This window comes from Electrophorus electricus, chromosome 1, assembly GCF_041902795.1.
Source record: "Electrophorus electricus isolate QZ-2024a chromosome 1, ASM4190279v1, whole genome shotgun sequence".
Lineage (NCBI taxonomy): Eukaryota > Metazoa > Chordata > Actinopteri > Gymnotiformes > Gymnotidae > Electrophorus > Electrophorus electricus.
The window spans coordinates 33,925,620-33,943,757 of NC_137497.1; the positions used below are offsets into that span (position 1 = coordinate 33,925,620).

The window sequence follows — 18,138 nt, forward strand, 5'->3', positions numbered from 1 at the left end:
CCTGACCTGCAATTCCATCAGCCCATCACCAATATAAGCATACACAAGAGTGAGCTGGTATACTGAAAGCACAGGGAAGCCATACAGACTACGCTGAACCCCAGTCATTATGCTAAAAGTGGTATATGCAGATGGATGAACAGAATTTCAATGTGGCCTGGTGAGCAAGATGAAGGTAATCCAGACCAGGAGCTCTGGAAGTGGCCTTTACCCCAGAGGCCTGCAGGGGATCAGGACAACTGTTTGCAATAATAAAATAAACACACCCAGCTGAGTGATGTGCTGTTATAGGAGATCCATACCCAATAATAATAAGACACTAGCAAGTAAATGCAAAAGTCCTAAAACACATTATTTTATTCTGGAATAAGATGAAAAACAAAACTTGAAAATAGCTAAGAGGGTAACTATCACAGAAGTCAACTTGTGTTGACTTAACGCAAACTTCATTACAATATCCCATCTGTTTGACACCTTGTTTACTTCTACTTTTCACTCTTTTTTCTGTACTGCCTGCACATCACATTCATGTAATGAACCAGAATGGTGCTGTATGAAGAACACAGACACCTCTCCTGGATAAATATCCTTTAGCATTTCAGTTCAGTTTGTGTCATGGAGAGCCAAGCAGGACTCAAAAGAAAATGGTAATAAGTGCAATAGAGAAACACAAGAAAATGCCATGGAACAATAGGAGCAGCAGAGTGAGTAAAACCCAGCTACAGAGTTCATTAGGACTGAGAATGAGAGTGTACGTGTGAGGAGTGTCAATGTGTGCTCAATTCAACTGAAAGCACCTGCCTTTTTCAATGAAACACACTCTAAAAATATACAGCTCTCTGCAAAATCAAAAGGCTATGTATCTATAAAAAAAATCTGACTCATCTGTTGGCGCTATCACCAGTCTGTGTATTGCTGTATAGTGTGAATGCCTCCCTAAACCCTGCTACACCCAAATACTCTTGATTCCCTAAATTGTGTGTGTGTGTGTGTGTGTGTGTGTGTGTGTGTGTGTGTGTGTGGAAGTCATGGCACTGAAACTGTCTCCCTAGCTCCAGGGAGAACCAGGGACCCTTTGTAACATACAGGATTAAATTAGCACGCTCCATTAGCCTCTGTGATACAAACACAGAGAGCCCTAGGAGGGATAGACACACACACACACACACACACACACACACACACACACACACGCTCATATACACATGGTCATATTTAGTCATTTGTAATTAGCCCTTACCCATGACTTTACCAACCATGCTTTTAAGAGAGAAAACATCTACCCACATAGGCCTATACATTTCCTATATGCTTAGACTTGTCCTACATGTCATACATGTGTTACAATTCAGACATATCAATCGTTTGGGGAAATTATAGACCTATGCTGTAGTTTGTAACTGCAAAATAACTAATTGTCATTTGCTGTCCTCTAGTGGTTAATATTTATAATTATACCTGCACAAGATTTTACCAGCAACACTAGATTATTCTTTTAGGCTGCGCGTGTTTAGTAGTTTCAGAGCTACAACGTATTTTTCCTAAAAGCCGGTGGTACCCGGGTGCAGTGGTCCTAATGGAAAAGTCAGTCTCTCTATTGTGTTTTCTTTCTTCGCAATGCAACCGATTTCATTCACTAATATAATGCGTAAAACAGCAAAGCATAAATAAGTGCACATCTTGGAGTCAAATAGAACAGTACTTGGAAGCGTTCATTTAGGGACGTTTCAGAGTATGTACATTTCTTGACTTTATGGTTTAATTTCGGGCTTTTGGTTTGATCCGAGGTTTGATGTTTGCTCCACGACAGCAGTTGGCGGTAAAGCACGTTTCACCCACAAAGCTTATCGCCTCGATTTGTCAGTAGGCGAGGCTTGTTTTGAACTTGGTGTTTTAGATACGCTGCTGTTTAAAATTTCACTATAAGGCAAGTACAGGTAATTTTTTTTGTTCATATTTTGTCTATAAAACAGTGACTACTGTAGTGGTGCGGTTATTGAATGTTGAAACTGTGCGTTGTAACGTGAACTTTTTTAGTTCCTCGAGTAGTTAAGTATCCTCAGCTTTATACTTTACATTTAAGTAGCTATCTAGCTGGTAGCTGCTAGCTTAGTTATCTTGGTAACAGCTTGTTAACTAATCAGAAGTGTTTAATAAGTAGCTAGCTAAGCTAAGCTAGATACTTAGCTGACTAGCTACCCAGTTTAGATTTTTAATAGGTAATTGCTCTAAATTTTGCTAGCCAGTCCTAATTAGATTTTTTGGGGGTGCGTCTACCTTGATGGCTAGCTAGCTAGATCACTCAAAACAGGATTTCAAATTTATAACAACTAGCTAACTGTTTGCGCAGCTATGAGAATGTTATTGCTAACTGCTTTCATGTTTTCTTGGTTAGTTCCGCCGGTTTTTTCTTTTTCATTATTTCACACACAAATGTCAAACCTACATTTATTGCGTGTAAAAAAAGTCACCATGCTTCACCCGATAAAAACACAACTGTCACCTTATCAGGGACCCACCCTGTTGCTATTTTATAGCCTACTATAACGGATGTAGCGCACCAGGCAATAACTTAACTAGTAAGCTACTAGAGTACACTGTGTAGTCGTTTCGAGCCTTGGGGATGGAAGTTTAATAATACAATGTAATATATTACTGTGAGTGATTTATATTATATTTATAATTTCTAAAGATTGGAATGACTCAAAACAGGTTCGGTTTAACAGGCTGCATAATGACTAGGGGATGTCCTATGTCCTAATGAAAAGTTCCTTAGTGCTTTCCTAGAATGTGTTGATTGTGAACTCTTGTGTTTGCAGGAGCAGGAGGAGACAGTCCTGAATGCAGAAGGCTGTAGCCGTGCTTGGAGGCGGGATAGGAGGCCTCTCCGCTTGCTATTACCTCAGCAAGAGCTCACAGGTCTCCAAGGTAAGCACTGCAGACCTGAAGAGCATTGGGCACTTTCGCATGGACCGCTCTGGTCTGTTTTCAGTTCTTAATCTGTTGTGAATTAAAGTAGACCAGACACATTAGTTGCTTGAAAGTTTAGCATGCTCAGAATTGGCAAAAATGGCATCATTTTGAATATGCACTTCACCTGTCGATTGCTTGGACCTGGCATTTTGGGGTTGTTGAACAGCAAAGTGTTTGCAGAGCTGTAACATTGCAGAGGAACCTGTCAGTGTGAAAACACTAGTTAACACCTTACAGCCACCACTGTCCTCATCACGCTACTGCTCTCTTTCTGTTTCTGTAGGTGGTGCTCCTGGAAGCGACTGGGAGGTGTGGAGGATGGCTGCGTTCAACACGGAGGGAAGACGGAGCCGTGTTTGAGCATGGACCACGCGGGGTGCGGCCTTTTGGTCCAGCAGGACAGAACACCTTAAACATGGTATTTCTATTTCAGTGTAGGGCAATGCGTGGTGGTCTTGTCTTCATTTACATATCATTTACTTTAGTGTCAGTAGGGTCTGCTGGGTCAGAGCTTCTTCTGCAGGGTATCTGAAAATTCACAATAAAACAGAGCAATTTTACTTCTTTAAGGTACTGTAAGTAGCAATGCTTTTAATATATATGGTTTTGAAATAAATATAATAATCTCTAACAATTTGTCATGTTAAATAGTATCCTTGTATGTAGTGGCACTCTGTGTCCTCAGGGTGTGTTTGTTGAACATGAACTGATTTGCTGTTGGACTTTACTGGCTTTCTCTGCTCTGATCTACAGCTCTCTGAGTTGGGGCTTGAGAGGGAGATACTTGCAGTTCCCCATGACCATGTGGCATCTAAGAACCGTTTCCTCTATGTGAATGGTCAGCTGCACAGAATGCCCTCTAGCCTCAGGTAGGTTTCAGCCTCAGTCTTCCATCTCTTCAGCATATCCACATTACCACTGAGAACTTCCTTCATCGTCCTCCACTTCTCTCCCCACTCTTTCCCCATTCTCAGTGGGGTGGTGCACACGGTGCCCCCCTTTTCACGTCCCATAATTCTCAGCGTGCTAAAGGAAGTTCTGGTTAGTAAAGGGAAGCAGGAGGACGAGTGTGTGCATGCATTTGTGTCCAGGAGACTGGGCTCTGAGGTGAGTAGGCACAACATGGGTCACAAATGGGCTCTAGCAGTGAGCATCCCATAATTTCTTCAGAATTTGCATCACCATCACGACCAACTACGAAAAAGGATTGTATCCTGTGTGTGTGTGTGTGTGTGTGTGTAGTTGGCAGATATAGCCATAGACAGCGTGTGTCGTGGGGTGTTTGCAGGGGACAGCAGGCAGCTAAGTGTGCGTTCCTGCTTCCATTCACTCTACAGTGCAGAGCAGGCTTGGGGCTCTGTCCTACTGGGCATGCTCATGGGCAAGCTTATGGGCTCTGGTGAGTGTTGTCCACCTGTTGCAGCATTCTACACCTAATTCACTAAGACAACATATTAGTTAAAAAATGATAATGCAGCCAGTTGTAAATTAACATTAGTGGCAACTCATACTACCTGGTTCCTATTCGTTTATACTAATTGTTAGATGTTAGAATTTATGAGTGAGGTGCTCTTTTCAGTAGTCTGACTTATCATAATTTCTATACAATATCTTGTATGTTTATGAAACATGAACAGTAGAATGACTGGTTTGTTTCTCTGTCCTGTGTACTAGAGAAGGGCCTTCCAGTGGTCCCCTCTGAGCTGGCACAGAGGGCACAGAAAGAACGCTGGGCGCAGTGGTCTCTGAGGCGGGGCATGCAGGCTCTGCCTGAGACCCTGCATGAAGTGCTGAGGGGGAAAGAGCGGGTTGAGGTCCACCAGAACACACCTGTGAAGAGTCTGAGCCGCAAACCTGGCGGGTGGGAGGTGAGAGTATGTTTTAAGGTAGTGGGTGCAGGTTAGTCTCATTTCCATTTTAATTTAGCATCTTGATAAAGCTAATTAAGCCAATCAAATTAGTTGATTTGTGGCAGATTAATCTTTACACTTCACTTTGCGTTAGATACCCAGGAGAACTCCAGATAGATTTCGAGGACAACATTAAGTCTTGTGACTTTGGTATATTTTGTGATTGCTGTAACAGATTAAACTGGAGGATGGGGCAACGTTAAAAGTTGACCACGTGATTTCTGCTGTACCTGCATCAGGTAAAAATTCAGCTAGAACTCTCAGATGTACACATTTAGAGCAAAATGGGTAAGAGTAAATAACCTATCTTGGTTGGTTTGTATGTAGCTTTAGCATTGCTGTTGCCCCCTGCTGCCCATTCACTGTCAGAACAACTGCGAGCAATCCCCACAGTGACTGTTGCCATGGTGAACTTGGAGTTTGAGGGATCGGTGCTGCCTGTAAAGGTTAGAACTCTCAACACTACCCCTCAGAATGGCATAATTGCAATTTGAATCACAGAATTCTGTCCATGTGAGTAAATGATCTGTCTGTGTGTGTGCGTGCATGCGCACGCACGCAGGGTTTTGGGCACTTGGTGCCCTCCTCAGAGGATCTTGGGCTGTTGGGGGTTGTGTATGACTCTGTCCCATTCCCACAACACAACCGGAGAGGAGACCCTACCACCAGATTGACAGTAAGACCATGTACATTCACACACAAATTGAGTAATAAAGTGTAAGGACAAATGTGTAAATTTTTCAGCGTTATGCATTATATTTGTGTCCTGCTATATCATATGAGTGAACGTACTATCATTTATATGGTGAAAAATGGCATGTGAACGTGGGAGCCTACGGGGAGGGAAACAACGGTGTTTGTGTGTCTGAGATGGCTGGGATAGGGGCAGAATTTCATCCTCATGCAACTCTGACATGCGCACAACCACTGAAGAGAGCCTACAAACAGACTGATAGTGAGAGAGCACACACAGCATTCAAAACTCTGCAATACTTGTATACAGACACAATTTCAGTACTAGAGCACTTACAACAGACTGACAGGGAGACTAACCTCAATCCGCCTTGTGTTTTTTATGACTACATGCAGTACTGTGAAAGCCTAATTCGGAGGGAATTTATTTAAATACAACCTGGGGCAATTTTTCAGGTGTTCTTTAATTTTTTATGGATCATCTTGTCCTCTGAGAAAATTACAGGCCAAATTACATACTTTTTTTGCAGCAACTATCTGATAATTGTAATCATGTCGAGATACACATGTCTATGATTTTCCAAGCAGATGTTATTAAAAAAAAAAAGTCTGACTGCTGATTCTTTCCATAATTAGTAGCATAATTAGTAGCATGCTTATCAGCCTCCCCAAAATATTAAACACTTTCTGAATTGCAAAATGGAAACCAATGCTTTCGAGGAGTCCCGCAACCATTTATTTAATCTGGGTGGAACAATTTAAACTGTAAATGGTACCTGGAGGAGCATTATCAGGAGGAAAAAGAAAATAGGATTAATAAAAAAATGAGATCCTGCAGGCTGATTTAAAAGGGTGATTATAATCGCAGGTATAAAGCATTACTTTATAATGACACATGCACAATATTATCAGCTTTTAGTTTTCTATAAATAATGACTCACTCCATTATTGCAAGTTCCTTAAATACCTAATGGTAAATGCAGATAAATTAACAGACGTCCCCCTGATAATGTATTCCTATCCAAGTAGGACTTGCGGTACCCATGAAATTTGTCAATTATCTGGGCAGTAAGTGTTTATTTGCATGTAAAACACTCTAAATCAAGCAATAATACAATAAAACGTAAAACCTTTTAGTGTGTGTGTTCTTCAGTGGAAAGAACAGGTGGAATTCTGCCTGCAGCAGCTCCTGCGGTGCCGTTTTGACATGATAACGACTTCAAACACATTTGAAACACAGTTGAACCCTTTATCTATGCACTTACAGAATGGGCAGTACAAGGTCCTGCCCTCAGTGTAATTGAAGCTGTGTGACCTCATTTGGACAGGAAGATATTTTAAAAAGTAGCCAAAACCAGAGGTTTGGAAGAATTTACACTATTTCCACTTTCTTCATTTAAAGAAATATATGCTTCCTTCCTGATAGGCACCCAAGAAAATAGTGTTTACAGGTATTTAAAACTTTTTGCCCAGTTTTTCGTTTGTAAAGAGTATTTTTCAGATTTCTAAAATCAACTATCAAATAACACGTTGATTCCCGTAAATGCATGCTTATACAAAACTCTTTGCTCTTGTGTTCTTAAATACATCTTCCCATTAACATGGCACATTCATTGCACATTAATTCAAAGATTAAGCCAGGTGATGGCATGACCTAACAAATTATCGAAGCAAGGCAGGTTTATCTATATAGATTTATAGTTTTATTTTATACTATATTTATACTGTAAATAAACTATAGTTTTATATAAATGCTTTATAAATGAGAAAATACAAAAAAAAAAACGAGAATAAAAAATGAGACAGAAATGGGATAAAATATAAGAACAAAAAACATTATTAAAAATGAGTAGAAATTAAAAGTGATTGAGACAAAAAGGAATAAAAGCATCAGAACATTCCTGATATGTAGCACCTCAATTGCTATTGCAAAGACAGTTAAAAGGAAATGAAAGCAAGGAAAAATGTAAGAATTTAAAGAAAAATTTAAGAATACAGTGAAGAAATAAAAGTACAGCTGTAATATCTGAAATGATAATCTTCTCTCAATCACAGAGTGAATATTCTTCGCATAATTACAATTGTTGTAGCAGAAAACAATCAACTCTCAAACCTTGAGAAGATATCGGAAAATGGTCTTCTCTCGGTCTCTTAATCTGAATATATTTTAATCCTGCACTCCTTTTTATGTCAAAAATATTTTTAGTGCCAAATTCAAAATTCCATTTGATTTCCAATCATTTCTGTGTTTAAAAATATTGCTTCTACAGATCTCTAATTATATACATTACACAATGTTTGGGCTCAAAATGTACATTTTCTTACAATTACAAAAAGTGGCTAAGTATAAACAATACAAAAACCAGAATTATATAGCACATGACGGACTGAGGGAAGTATCAGTAATACTTTACATTTTAATTTTTTTTTTTCAGTACATTTTGTACACCCTTAATATTCATATAAATTCAAACATTGCTTTAAAATAGTATTTAGTGCCCTAACGTTTTTCATTTCCTAACATTGTTCTTTTAAAATACAACAAAGTAAATTTCCAGAACAGCATTCATGTCAAATCACAATAAAAAGGCCACAACCATTTAGCATATAAATAGAGCTAAAAATGTTCCTTGTTATTGTGAGGGAAGTATACCCTTTCTAAAGATAAGACTTTAGGCTTTCATGAATCACCTAATTTCATTTACTCCATGAAAAGATCCTATAGTATGGAGATGACTCTGTAACTCCAGCCAAAATAAAAACTACAGAGTGACAGTGATATAATCATAGAGAGAAACAGATCTGGGGAAGGATACACAACCACCTCAGGCAGTGAATATACATCGGCGCTCAAGTAGTAGAAAAAATATGAAGCTGCAGGCACACTGCCAAGGTCAGCTCACCCCTTTAAACCTCACTGAACAAGAAGTGCACTTATACTGTATGTCTTACTCTGGCAATGTTGAAGTCAGTGGCTGTGGCATCAGCAATTTCCCGGCTGTTGCACAAGGGCCTTTATAGAGGAAAGGCAAGGAAGAAGTCCTTGCAAAGGGGGGGAAGAAAAAAAAGAGTTCCTAAACATATTTGCAAAAAGTCATGTGGAAGACACTCCAAAGATGAGGCAGAAGGTGATGAGACTCAAATGGAACTTTTTGGCTTAAATACTTAGCGATATGTTTGGCATAAATCTAACACTTCATGTTAGCCAGAAATCAAACATGGCTATGGTAGCATCATGGTAGGGGGATGCTTTTCAGCAGCAGGTGTTGGCAGTCTGGTCAGGATTGATGGGAAGATGAATGCTGCATGATACAGAGAAATCCTGCATACAAACATATTCCCACCTCTTCCACAAAGCTCATACTGGAAGTTCTCATTTTAACCAGGCAGTGACCCAAAGCAACACTGGAATGACTTAAAATGAAGAAAGTTGATGTTCTTAAAAGGCCTGTTCAGAGTTCTGACTTCAGTCCAACTGGACATCTGTTGCGAGAACTTAAAATTGCTCCTCTCTGCTGCTCTCCAACTAAACTGGCAGAACTTGCAGTTTTGCAGAGGGGAATGGGCAAAACTTTCTTCATAATGTGATGCAAAATTAATGGAGACTTCTCTTATGAGATTACTGGCAGTAGAGGCTATGAGAGGTGGTTCAACCAAATGCTGAACAATGGGTAAATATTTATGAATTTGCAAAATATTTGCTTGTTTTAATGGTGTATGCATATATACATATGTCCATGACCATCAGAATTAAGGATTTGTCATTTCCAGTGCCAAGGTGTGTTAATGCTAATGGACATTGCATTAATCACATTAATTAAGTTAGGAAACTCAAAGAAAAAGAGCTGAGCTACACTTTTGGAAGTTAAGACCCCCCGTGGAATGTTATGTTTTACACACCTTCTTTTTCTAATATAATCTGGTTCCTCCTCCTGGAACTTCAGAAGCACTTTGCAAGATTCTGTTTCTCTGCAAACCTTGTGTATTTACTATATATACCTATATAGATGGATGGATGAATGGATATAGATTTATTAATGATGAATATTAAAAGATGAATTTGAGTGTCAGGTTTATTAGGTCGGCTTGCTGCAACAAAGGTGAATATGCAGTCATTTCATAATTTAATTACTCTGTGTTTGAATTATTTAATAATAATAATAATTTATCCTTGTTGACGAGGAGCCACACTATTGTCGCCCAGCGTAAGATAATATAAGGGTGCTTATAGGAAACATTTTGTCTTACACACAATGGATGGCTGCTGACTTTAGAAGCCTACTGTTTAATCAAAGATAGCTTATCAAATTAACATTTGGAAAATGTATATAAGAGGCATGTAAATTATATTGTGATACTGTACTGTGTAGTAAAGTAACTGTAGAAAATGCAAAGGCTTTGTACGATGGATTACATAGAATCATTAAATAATGTTGCTTCTGAACACAGAGAAGAATGCCTTTTAGTGCTCTCAGAAAAATCTCTGACCACAAAACATGTTCGTTTTCCATGCCAAATATAATCACTGTTGAAAATTTGTAAATATTATAAATTGTATTTTACTAAATTTGAGTGTTCCAGATATTGATGTTGAAAGTACATTGCAGTGAGGAATAACAAGGTCAAACGCATGGAATCAAGGCAGATTCTTCCGCATGCTGTCAAACACACATTCAGCTAGCTCCCCTCCATAGGACTCCATCTGGTAAAAAAGCAAGAGTGCTAAACAAAGTGTTCATGAGCAAACAAAGCAGCTCCACCCTTGCTGTTAGGAACATTATGAACAAGACAAAAATAACCTGCAGCAATGTGTGCTCTCCACCCAGACATCTGCCCCCCCCACCCCCCCGGTCTGAAAAGCCCCTAAATAATTCACCTCTCCTCCTCTTAAACCATTATTTATTTATTGCTTAGGGCTCCAGAACACAGTAGTCATACACTGTCAAACTGGTGAGACAGTGAAGTAAAACAGAAGTACCCATAGATTGGTTGGTGGTTAACCGAAGAGCTACACATACACAAATTTGTATGGGGACTTTGATTGGAAATCACTAGGAGAATAGTCCAAAGCAACCTTGAGGTGTTTCAGTGATGTTCAGAATAAAGATCATTAGCTAAAGAATCTTAATAATTCAGAAAAATAACTTGATTAACTGTTTACTAATTTAATGCGTTGAACGTGTATTAGAATATCAAGTTGTATCTTGTGCCTAATTTTGGTCCAAACCATCTGCTATCTTTTATTTCAGTCTAATTATCTTTGTGTGTGTGTGTGTGTAAAAGGTTATGATGGGAGGTGCTTGGTTTGAGGAGACGTTTGGTCATCCAGGAGAGGTGAAGGAGCAGGTGCTGCTGGATCGAGCCAGCAGGGTCTTGAGGTCACACCTTGGCATCACAGCCACACCATCATGGAGCAAAGCTGCCGTACTTAAGGTACTCTCTCTCTCTCTAATTCTCTCCAGCCCACCTCAGACTCTTGAAGAGCTTAATTTTCTGATTAAATGAATCAATGTTGTTGTGCAGAAATCTGACCAAAACAATAGAAGTGAAGCACAGGTCTAATCTATCTGACTTACACATGCAGTCTAGCTTATAAATAATGTATATGCATGGGAAATAAAAGAAAGTGTGTGTTGTTTTCCTGCTGTTGACAAAATAGCACTGTGAGTTGAAAAGCTATACTTTTGAAGGTGATATTTTAAATAAGTGATATTCTTGTGTGTCATTACTAATTTTATAAGACAAATGCTTCCCTCATTATTTCTAATATTACTCATTGCTAAAAACAGGCAATACTGTAGTAATGAAATCTTTTTATTTGGTTTCATTCATTGTCAACTGCTCAGCACTTCAGTACTGTCAAAATTTGATTTGTCATTCCTCTACTGGCCACCAGGTGGCCTCCATTGTCTTTCCTGCTTCATGCCATTATTACACTTTCACAGTCCTATCCGCGGCATTCCCCTCAGTCCTTGAAGGCTGAGGTGAAAAAACACTGCTCATATGAACCTGAGCAGATGACTGGATGGTTAGAGGATTTCCATAACCGGGTTCCTCCTCCAGAGTGTCAGTTGGGTGGAAGGGGAGGCAGTTGTTTCTATTCAGTTTGACAGAATAAGGGTAAATGAAATACCATATTAATGAGCCTCGTTGCAGAGTTCTAGCTAGGACATTGTTACTATCGATCGTGAGAGCAGAGTGAAACCTATATGTGCCTATTCATTTTTCCTGGAGAGGTGAGATTGCGTTCTGTCAAATTCAAGCAGGTTAAGAAAAAAAAATGCTCTGGATAACAGGATGGTGAATAGTTGCATAAAGTGTTTCAGTTCACTGAAACTGAAAAGATTGTAGATTTGCATGCAACACTACCTGATTCAGTACATTTGCATATGATATGTGATTGGACTGCATGTGCTCATGGCTAAGAATGGTAAAGAATCCCTGATGCTAGAAGGCTTCATGTCCTCTGTCTCCATGGAAACCATGACTCCTCACCTCCTCACCTTAGCAGGAGGGCAGATGGGGGGTCACACCACTAGAGGGCGCCGAGCAGTGACAGTGGAGACCGTGGAGGATAGCAAGCTGTTCACTTTTCACACTCCAACTGACTCACATTTGCAGTACACAAAGGACAACATATGCTGAGAAGTGACCTGTGTGCAACAGAGATTTTTTTGCTGTCTGTGGGTTTTTTCTTTTCTTTTCTTCTTTTTTTCCTTTTGCTCAAAACTTACATATTTACTTTTGTTCTGAATCGCAAGTATTCCACTTGTACAAATATTCAGAAAGCTGCTCTGGGTGGAGGCCTTTCAGTGGAAGATGAGTCATTGTTTTGTGGCTTTGGAGATGCATGTGTTCCATGTGTGTGAGTAAGTCCTGTGTGACACTGACCTCAGTGTCTCTGCACGCAGGTTACATGATGAGAGAGCGTGCTTGGAAGCCCAGGAACACAACTGATACCAAATAACATGTGGTTCACTATAAAATATCCAAACACTGCCACTAGTTTTCAACATGTTTCTTGATTCATTTGTTTATTTACTTTGTCTTTTTAGAACTGCATTCCACAATACCATGTCGGACACTGGAAAAGACTTGGTAAGCTGATTTTGTTATTAATAAATCATTGTTTTTATTGTCGTTTTTGCACTCATAAATCTGATCTGTCTTCACTGGCAGTTTGAGAGATATAGTTCAAAAGTCCAAAATAACAATATAGTCAAAAGTTTACACACAGCTGATTTTTATTCCTATTTTCCACACTTTAAAATAATAGACTGCCAAACTGACCAATATAGTGCTTCATAAATAAATGTTTTAACTCTTCAAAGTAGCCACGCTTTTTTCAGTAGTCTTGGAACAACTTCCCACATATGCTGAGCACTTCTTAGCTGTGGCACTAAAATCACGCGTTCACTAACGTGTCCAAATATTTGACTCGAATTGTGGGTATGTTTAAAAAAAAAAAAAGATCATTGCGACATTTTCTTTTCCTTAGAAATGATGAGGCGGTATATCAGCGATCATGGACTACCACTCACACTCACTGGAGCTTCCTATGACGGTGTCTCAGTCAGTGATGTCATATTCAGTGGAAGGGTGGCAGCGGAGTGTCTCACAGGAAAGGCCTGATCTTGAAAACATGGCTTACCACCCAAGATCTCAATAACACTACAGATCCTACACACTTGCAGAGATGCTAAAACTGGACACATAATCTTTAAACGATATGAACTAGCCAGCCATTTTGCAAATTGAAAGACTATTCCAGCACTAAACCCTCAAAAAACTTTTTTTTTTTTTTTTTTTTTCCAGTTTTCAGGGTAATTTAAAATTGTTTAAAATTTAATTAGACTTACAGTTCTAAAGTTATCTTCCTTTTACTTCCTTGGAACGTTTTTGGCTCAGTACATGGATGTTTACAACTACATGTGTTTAAAATAATTTAGCAATATCACATTTCCAGATTGTTTGGTGAATTATTAATAAGCATTTTATTTGCTCAAAAATTTTATATAATTATCTAAAGAAAAACTAACTACTCTCACACACCACCTTTCTTGGTGTACCTAACAAATGATGCCAGTATTTCAGTGCATGCGTATGTGAGAGAGAAAGACTGCACTGTCATAGCCCCCTTTTTATGGCATTTAGCTAACACTTTTATCCAAAGCAACTTACAATTATGAGAGAGTACAGTTTGAGTAATTGAGGATTAAGGGTCTTGCTCCAGGGCCCAACAGTGGTAACTTAGCAGCAGTAGGGCTTGAACTGGCAACATTCTGATTACTAGACAAGTACCTTAACCACTGAAATACCACTGCTCTTTTGCGACAAATAATCAAATTAGAATCCTGAATCAGTACCGCCTATTGTATTAACCATTGGTGTTGAATGTACATGCGCTGTAAAAACCTATCATTTATGATGCGTAGCCTACAGGATGGTTAAGGTCATCCACAAATTCTTGTAGTAACATTGCCCCAACATCTACAGAAGTGGCATCTACCTCAAGTTTAAAAGGTTTGTTAATATATGGTGCTGTTATAATAGGTGCACAACACAGCACACAACACAGTGATTGCATTCTCAAAGGCCAAAAGGCAGTTGGTATCCAACACAAAAGCTTGAGAATGGCTTAACAAGTTAGTAAGAGGATGTATAATGCAGGTTTCACCAAAAAATTTTAGTAATGGCCTACCATATTAATAAGTCACTGTAGCTTGAGCAAACTTGCTCTTAGTGATATTTAAGGTAAGTGACAGTTTTTCAACTCTGCCAATTACTGTTTTCAACAATTTCAGGTGTTGTGCCCATGCGGAGGAATAGATGACTAGATCATCTAGATTAGCTGTACATCCTGCTATATCACCTACAACCATACAAGTCAACCTTTTGGAAAGTAACAGGAGTACCCAAATGGCATAACTATTTTGGGGAAAGTGATCAAGAGTTGGACCCTCGAGGTGTCCGACACCTGACGTTGCCCTTTTAACAAATGAAGTTTAGTGACTATCTGGGCATTTTCAATGTTCCGGTCATCAATGATTGTGTTTACATGCACTTAATAATTTGATTATAATTGGATTTCTGTAGTTATCTGATTATTCAAATGGTCATGTAAACAACATACTCAGATTTCTTAGATTGGATAAAGGCCTAGAAATCTGATTAGGAAATCCAATATAGAGAGCTGGATTTTAGCTTGGTAATCAGATTTCTCAGCACGTGTGCCTTTTACCCTCATTTCTTTCAGTTTGCGCATGCACAAAACCATAACCGGATATTTGCTGGTAAAGTGGGTCCATGTTTACAAAAAACATGGTAGGAAGTTTGAAATTTGTCACGTCAGAAGAATCGGATTATTGTCTGACTCATGTAAACCCCTTATTTTTCCCATTATCTGATTACCCATGTGCATGAAAACACATTGATCGGATTACTGACAAAATCTGATTTTCTGTAGTTATCAGATTGCATGTAAATGCACTCAATGTGAGGTAGAGGAAAGGGATCAGACACTGATGGCATTTACTCTACCATAGTTCATGCAAAAGACACACAGCCACAAGATCATGAACACACATTTTTTAACTCTCCCATCAGTAAAAGACTGTGTAGCACATTAAAATCAACAGCATTAGAGACAACTGGCCATTTGTCAAATATGAGGGTTTTTTTCCTGCGTATACTCCAAAAAACATTTGAGTCAAATTCTACCAAAGGCCACTAAACTTTTGCCTAAACTTTGTGGTACAAATTCATAGGGTTGCACAAACTCAAATTCTGGCACTAACTCATAGGATGTATATATTATAGCCTTGTAACATATATAACTGTGTGTGTGTGTGTAAAACCCTTTTTTTGGGGGGGGGGGGGGTCGGTTTTTTTCCACACACTTGGACCTTCTACCAGAGACTCGGCAGACTGATGGTGCAGTACACTATTTTTGCAGTTCCCAGGATTATGCACTTGTATAATGAATAATATTGTCATTCCTGGGATCTTTCTGCAGCCACTTCAGCTAAGGGTAACAGCCACAAGTGCCCCTGTCACCAATGGAACAACCTTGATGTTGACCTTTCTGATTCTTATTTTTTCCTGGTATTTTTCCCCTCTCATATTCCTTCCTTTGGATGTTTCCATCACTTGAGACTGCCACGTCTCTTAACCACAGCTGTTTTCTGCATCTTGTCCACTATCACAAGGTTCGGTTGGTTTGTCAGTACTTGTTTATCTTTCTGGATCTGGAGGTCCCAAAGGATCTTAGAATTGCTGTTCTCCACAACTCTCTGAAGTACCTTGGAGACTTGGGGGTGACCAGCTCATATGTGCCTTGCATATATTAATGTATATGATCCCTGCCAGTTGGTTGTGTCTAACAGTGTATTCTTTCCTTGCCTGTATTTTACATCCAGGTACTAGGTGCTGCATTATCTCAGAGGCTCGTTTGCACAATCTGAATCTTGGGTGTTCTCTGGTGTGATATCCCTCTGCATCGATCATCCCAGTTCTTAGTATTTTATCTTGTACTGCCATGATTAGTGCCTCTATACTGATATTCAGTCTTGTCTTTTCCAACCATTGGTAGGATTGTCTTATGTCAGCTTCCTCTTCTATCTGTATATGGTACATTCTATGGAAGGGTTTATCCTGCCACGGTACCTCCTCTGCTTCCATGGTGACCACGTCTCCCATCTGTCTGAGGCATTTCCTCAATTGTTCATCCTTGGGGGCCATTGCTTGGATGTATTCATGAATGTTTCGTGTCTTAACCTGGAAAGTAGTTCTTAAACTTTGCAGGCCCTTCCCCCTTCCTTCTGGCTCACATAGCTTTTACATGTTGGATCTTTGATGGAGTGCCCCATGCATTGTGAGGAGTTGTTTGTTGATGTCAACATCTTCCAGTTCTTTTGTCCATCTTATTGTGCCTTCTTGGTACCTGATCACAGGCCAGGCATACATGTTTATGGCTTTGATCTTATTGTTCTCATTGAAGTGTGTGTGTTTAGCGTTGGAATATTTCTTCAGATGTTGAATATAAGAAATAAAATCATAAACCACATCCATTATCTACTCAATTTTATCTCCAAATTGTTTTACTTCTGCTGGGCAAAAGACTTGAATGTGCCGTTAATTACAGTTTGAGTGAGGACTGCACAAGATGTCGATTCGTAATCAATATCGTAACACTGGCGTTTGCAGTGGTTGAGTATATGGCTCCAATATGCAGATGAATTCTAACAAACCACAAGGTGTGGGGGTTGTAGGGGGTTTTGTATGCTGGGAGGATCTTGACCAATCAGATATTTCCAGTGAGTGTTCTGTGCCTGTTTTACATTGCACAGAATACAGCACTCACATAATCTAACAAAAATAAATAATTTTGGTCAAAATAATGCAGGCCAGTCTTTTAATGTCATATTAAGGGTTTATCAGTGTGATGCAATATATTGCAATAGAGTATTTATCACAAAACCCAAAAATATTGCAATGTGACTTTTCCCTAGTACTGTTCGACCCTAGATTTAGTCATATTTTATTTACAAAGTGCAATGTGGAAAGGCCTTCAGATGCTCTCATCATAATAACCCATATAAATTAATGTCATTTGACAGTTCGGTTTGGGTTAGTGTTCGAGGCAAGAGTAGAATTAGAATTAAATTTTGGTTTAAGGTTTGGGGGAGGATTAAAGTCATCCAGTTAAGGCTGTGGTAAATAAATGTGTACTGATATATTTACTGAAGTGAACAGGTTGGGTAAGTGACATTCCGCTGATTCGATATTTATGTTTGATGTTTAAAGTGTTTTGCTCCTTAAGTGGTGGGAAGAATTGTTTTGTGCCTTTTCCCTGCTTTATTACAGTGAGAATGTAAATGCAATACCCTGGGCTTGATTTTGAAGTGGCTTGTTGAAGCTCCTCTCACTGTGCGTGTGCAATCCAAAACCACCATCACAGAAGTGAAGATGATCTGCCATACAGATGTTTCATCAGTGTGTAGCCATCTTAAATTCAAACTGAGATTAATTTTCTTTTATCATGGGATATAGCCTTATGTGAACTATGTAGTAGTTGCATTCGATTTATTTGAGTAAACTCAGTGTAATGTATTTTTATATGCGTCACTGTCAATCATGTTAAGAACAATGAAATGGTTGTTAATAAATTACAGATTTTATGTTGTGTAATGTGATAAATGTATTGCACCATGAATGTTACAGCTGTGGAACTGTTCGCATGTGAATCCTCTGCCTAGCAAGAAGTGAACAGAAATCTTCCTAGAAGGTAACTGCTCCACGTCAGGCCACGAGGAGACGGCGCTAAACCAGAGCACAAATGACAAAAATTAAGATGCCAGTCATCTTCCACCTTCTAACGAAGCGTACAGGCGACGCACACTGAACAAAATCAGGAACGCATGACAGAAGAAAAATTCATTTTCACCTTGAAACTGGTTTGTTTGCACAGGATAATTGCACAGCATAAATTACTGCTCCGTTGTCTTCAAGCAACTTTGAGAGTGCAGGCGAGTTGTGTACTTGCAGAAACAGGAGATAATAA

At 39.1% G+C, this 18,138-nt stretch overlaps 1 protein-coding gene and 1 long non-coding RNA gene across 5 annotated transcripts; one reads left to right on the forward strand and one right to left on the reverse strand.

The window, feature by feature from the left end:
* Positions 1 to 1,825: 1,825 nt before the first annotated feature.
* Positions 1,826 to 17,773, forward strand: ppox (protoporphyrinogen oxidase). Of its 3 annotated transcripts, none has more exons than XM_081716351.1 (13): positions 1,826 to 1,927; positions 2,820 to 2,928; positions 3,257 to 3,391; positions 3,727 to 3,842; positions 3,948 to 4,080; positions 4,216 to 4,372; positions 4,648 to 4,841; positions 5,059 to 5,122; positions 5,211 to 5,329; positions 5,446 to 5,559; positions 10,860 to 11,009; positions 12,632 to 12,674; positions 17,442 to 17,773. In XM_081716351.1, the coding sequence occupies exons 2-13, from the start codon at positions 2,842 to 2,844 to the stop codon at positions 17,450 to 17,452; spliced, it is 1,323 nt and encodes a 440-aa protein (XP_081572477.1). In that variant the 5' UTR covers positions 1,826 to 1,927; positions 2,820 to 2,841; the 3' UTR covers positions 17,453 to 17,773. The 3 variants fall into 3 exon arrangements, with proteins under 3 accessions (XP_081572477.1, XP_026861198.2, XP_026861197.2); XM_027005397.3 differs by lacking the exon at positions 17,442 to 17,773 and adding an exon at positions 13,075 to 15,467; XM_027005396.3 differs by lacking the exon at positions 17,442 to 17,773 and adding an exon at positions 13,075 to 15,467 and having other exon boundaries at positions 1,840 to 1,937.
* On the reverse strand, positions 2,864 to 7,023 carry LOC145658615 (uncharacterized). 2 transcript variants are annotated; one of them, XR_014124265.1, is made up of 4 exons: positions 6,707 to 7,023; positions 3,454 to 3,501; positions 3,098 to 3,175; positions 2,864 to 3,000 (listed from the first exon to the last, which is right to left on the reverse strand). It is a non-coding gene; the product is annotated as an uncharacterized LOC145658615 (long non-coding RNA). The 2 variants fall into 2 exon arrangements; XR_014124263.1 differs by having other exon boundaries at positions 2,938 to 3,175.
* Positions 17,774 to 18,138: the final 365 nt, after the last annotated feature.

Bases quoted from the DNA above. Each gene is read 5' to 3' on its own strand.
- ppox (XM_027005397.3), top strand. From the start codon at position 2,842: ATGCAGAAGGCTGTAGCCGTGCTTGGAGGCGGGATAGGAGGCCTCTCC. The intron at 2,929-3,256 runs GTAAGCACTGCA...CTGTTTCTGTAG, and splicing joins AGAGCTCACAGGTCTCCAAG to GTGGTGCTCCTGGAAGCGAC. The intron at 5,560-10,859 runs GTAAGACCATGT...TGTGTGTAAAAG, and splicing joins ACCCTACCACCAGATTGACA to GTTATGATGGGAGGTGCTTG.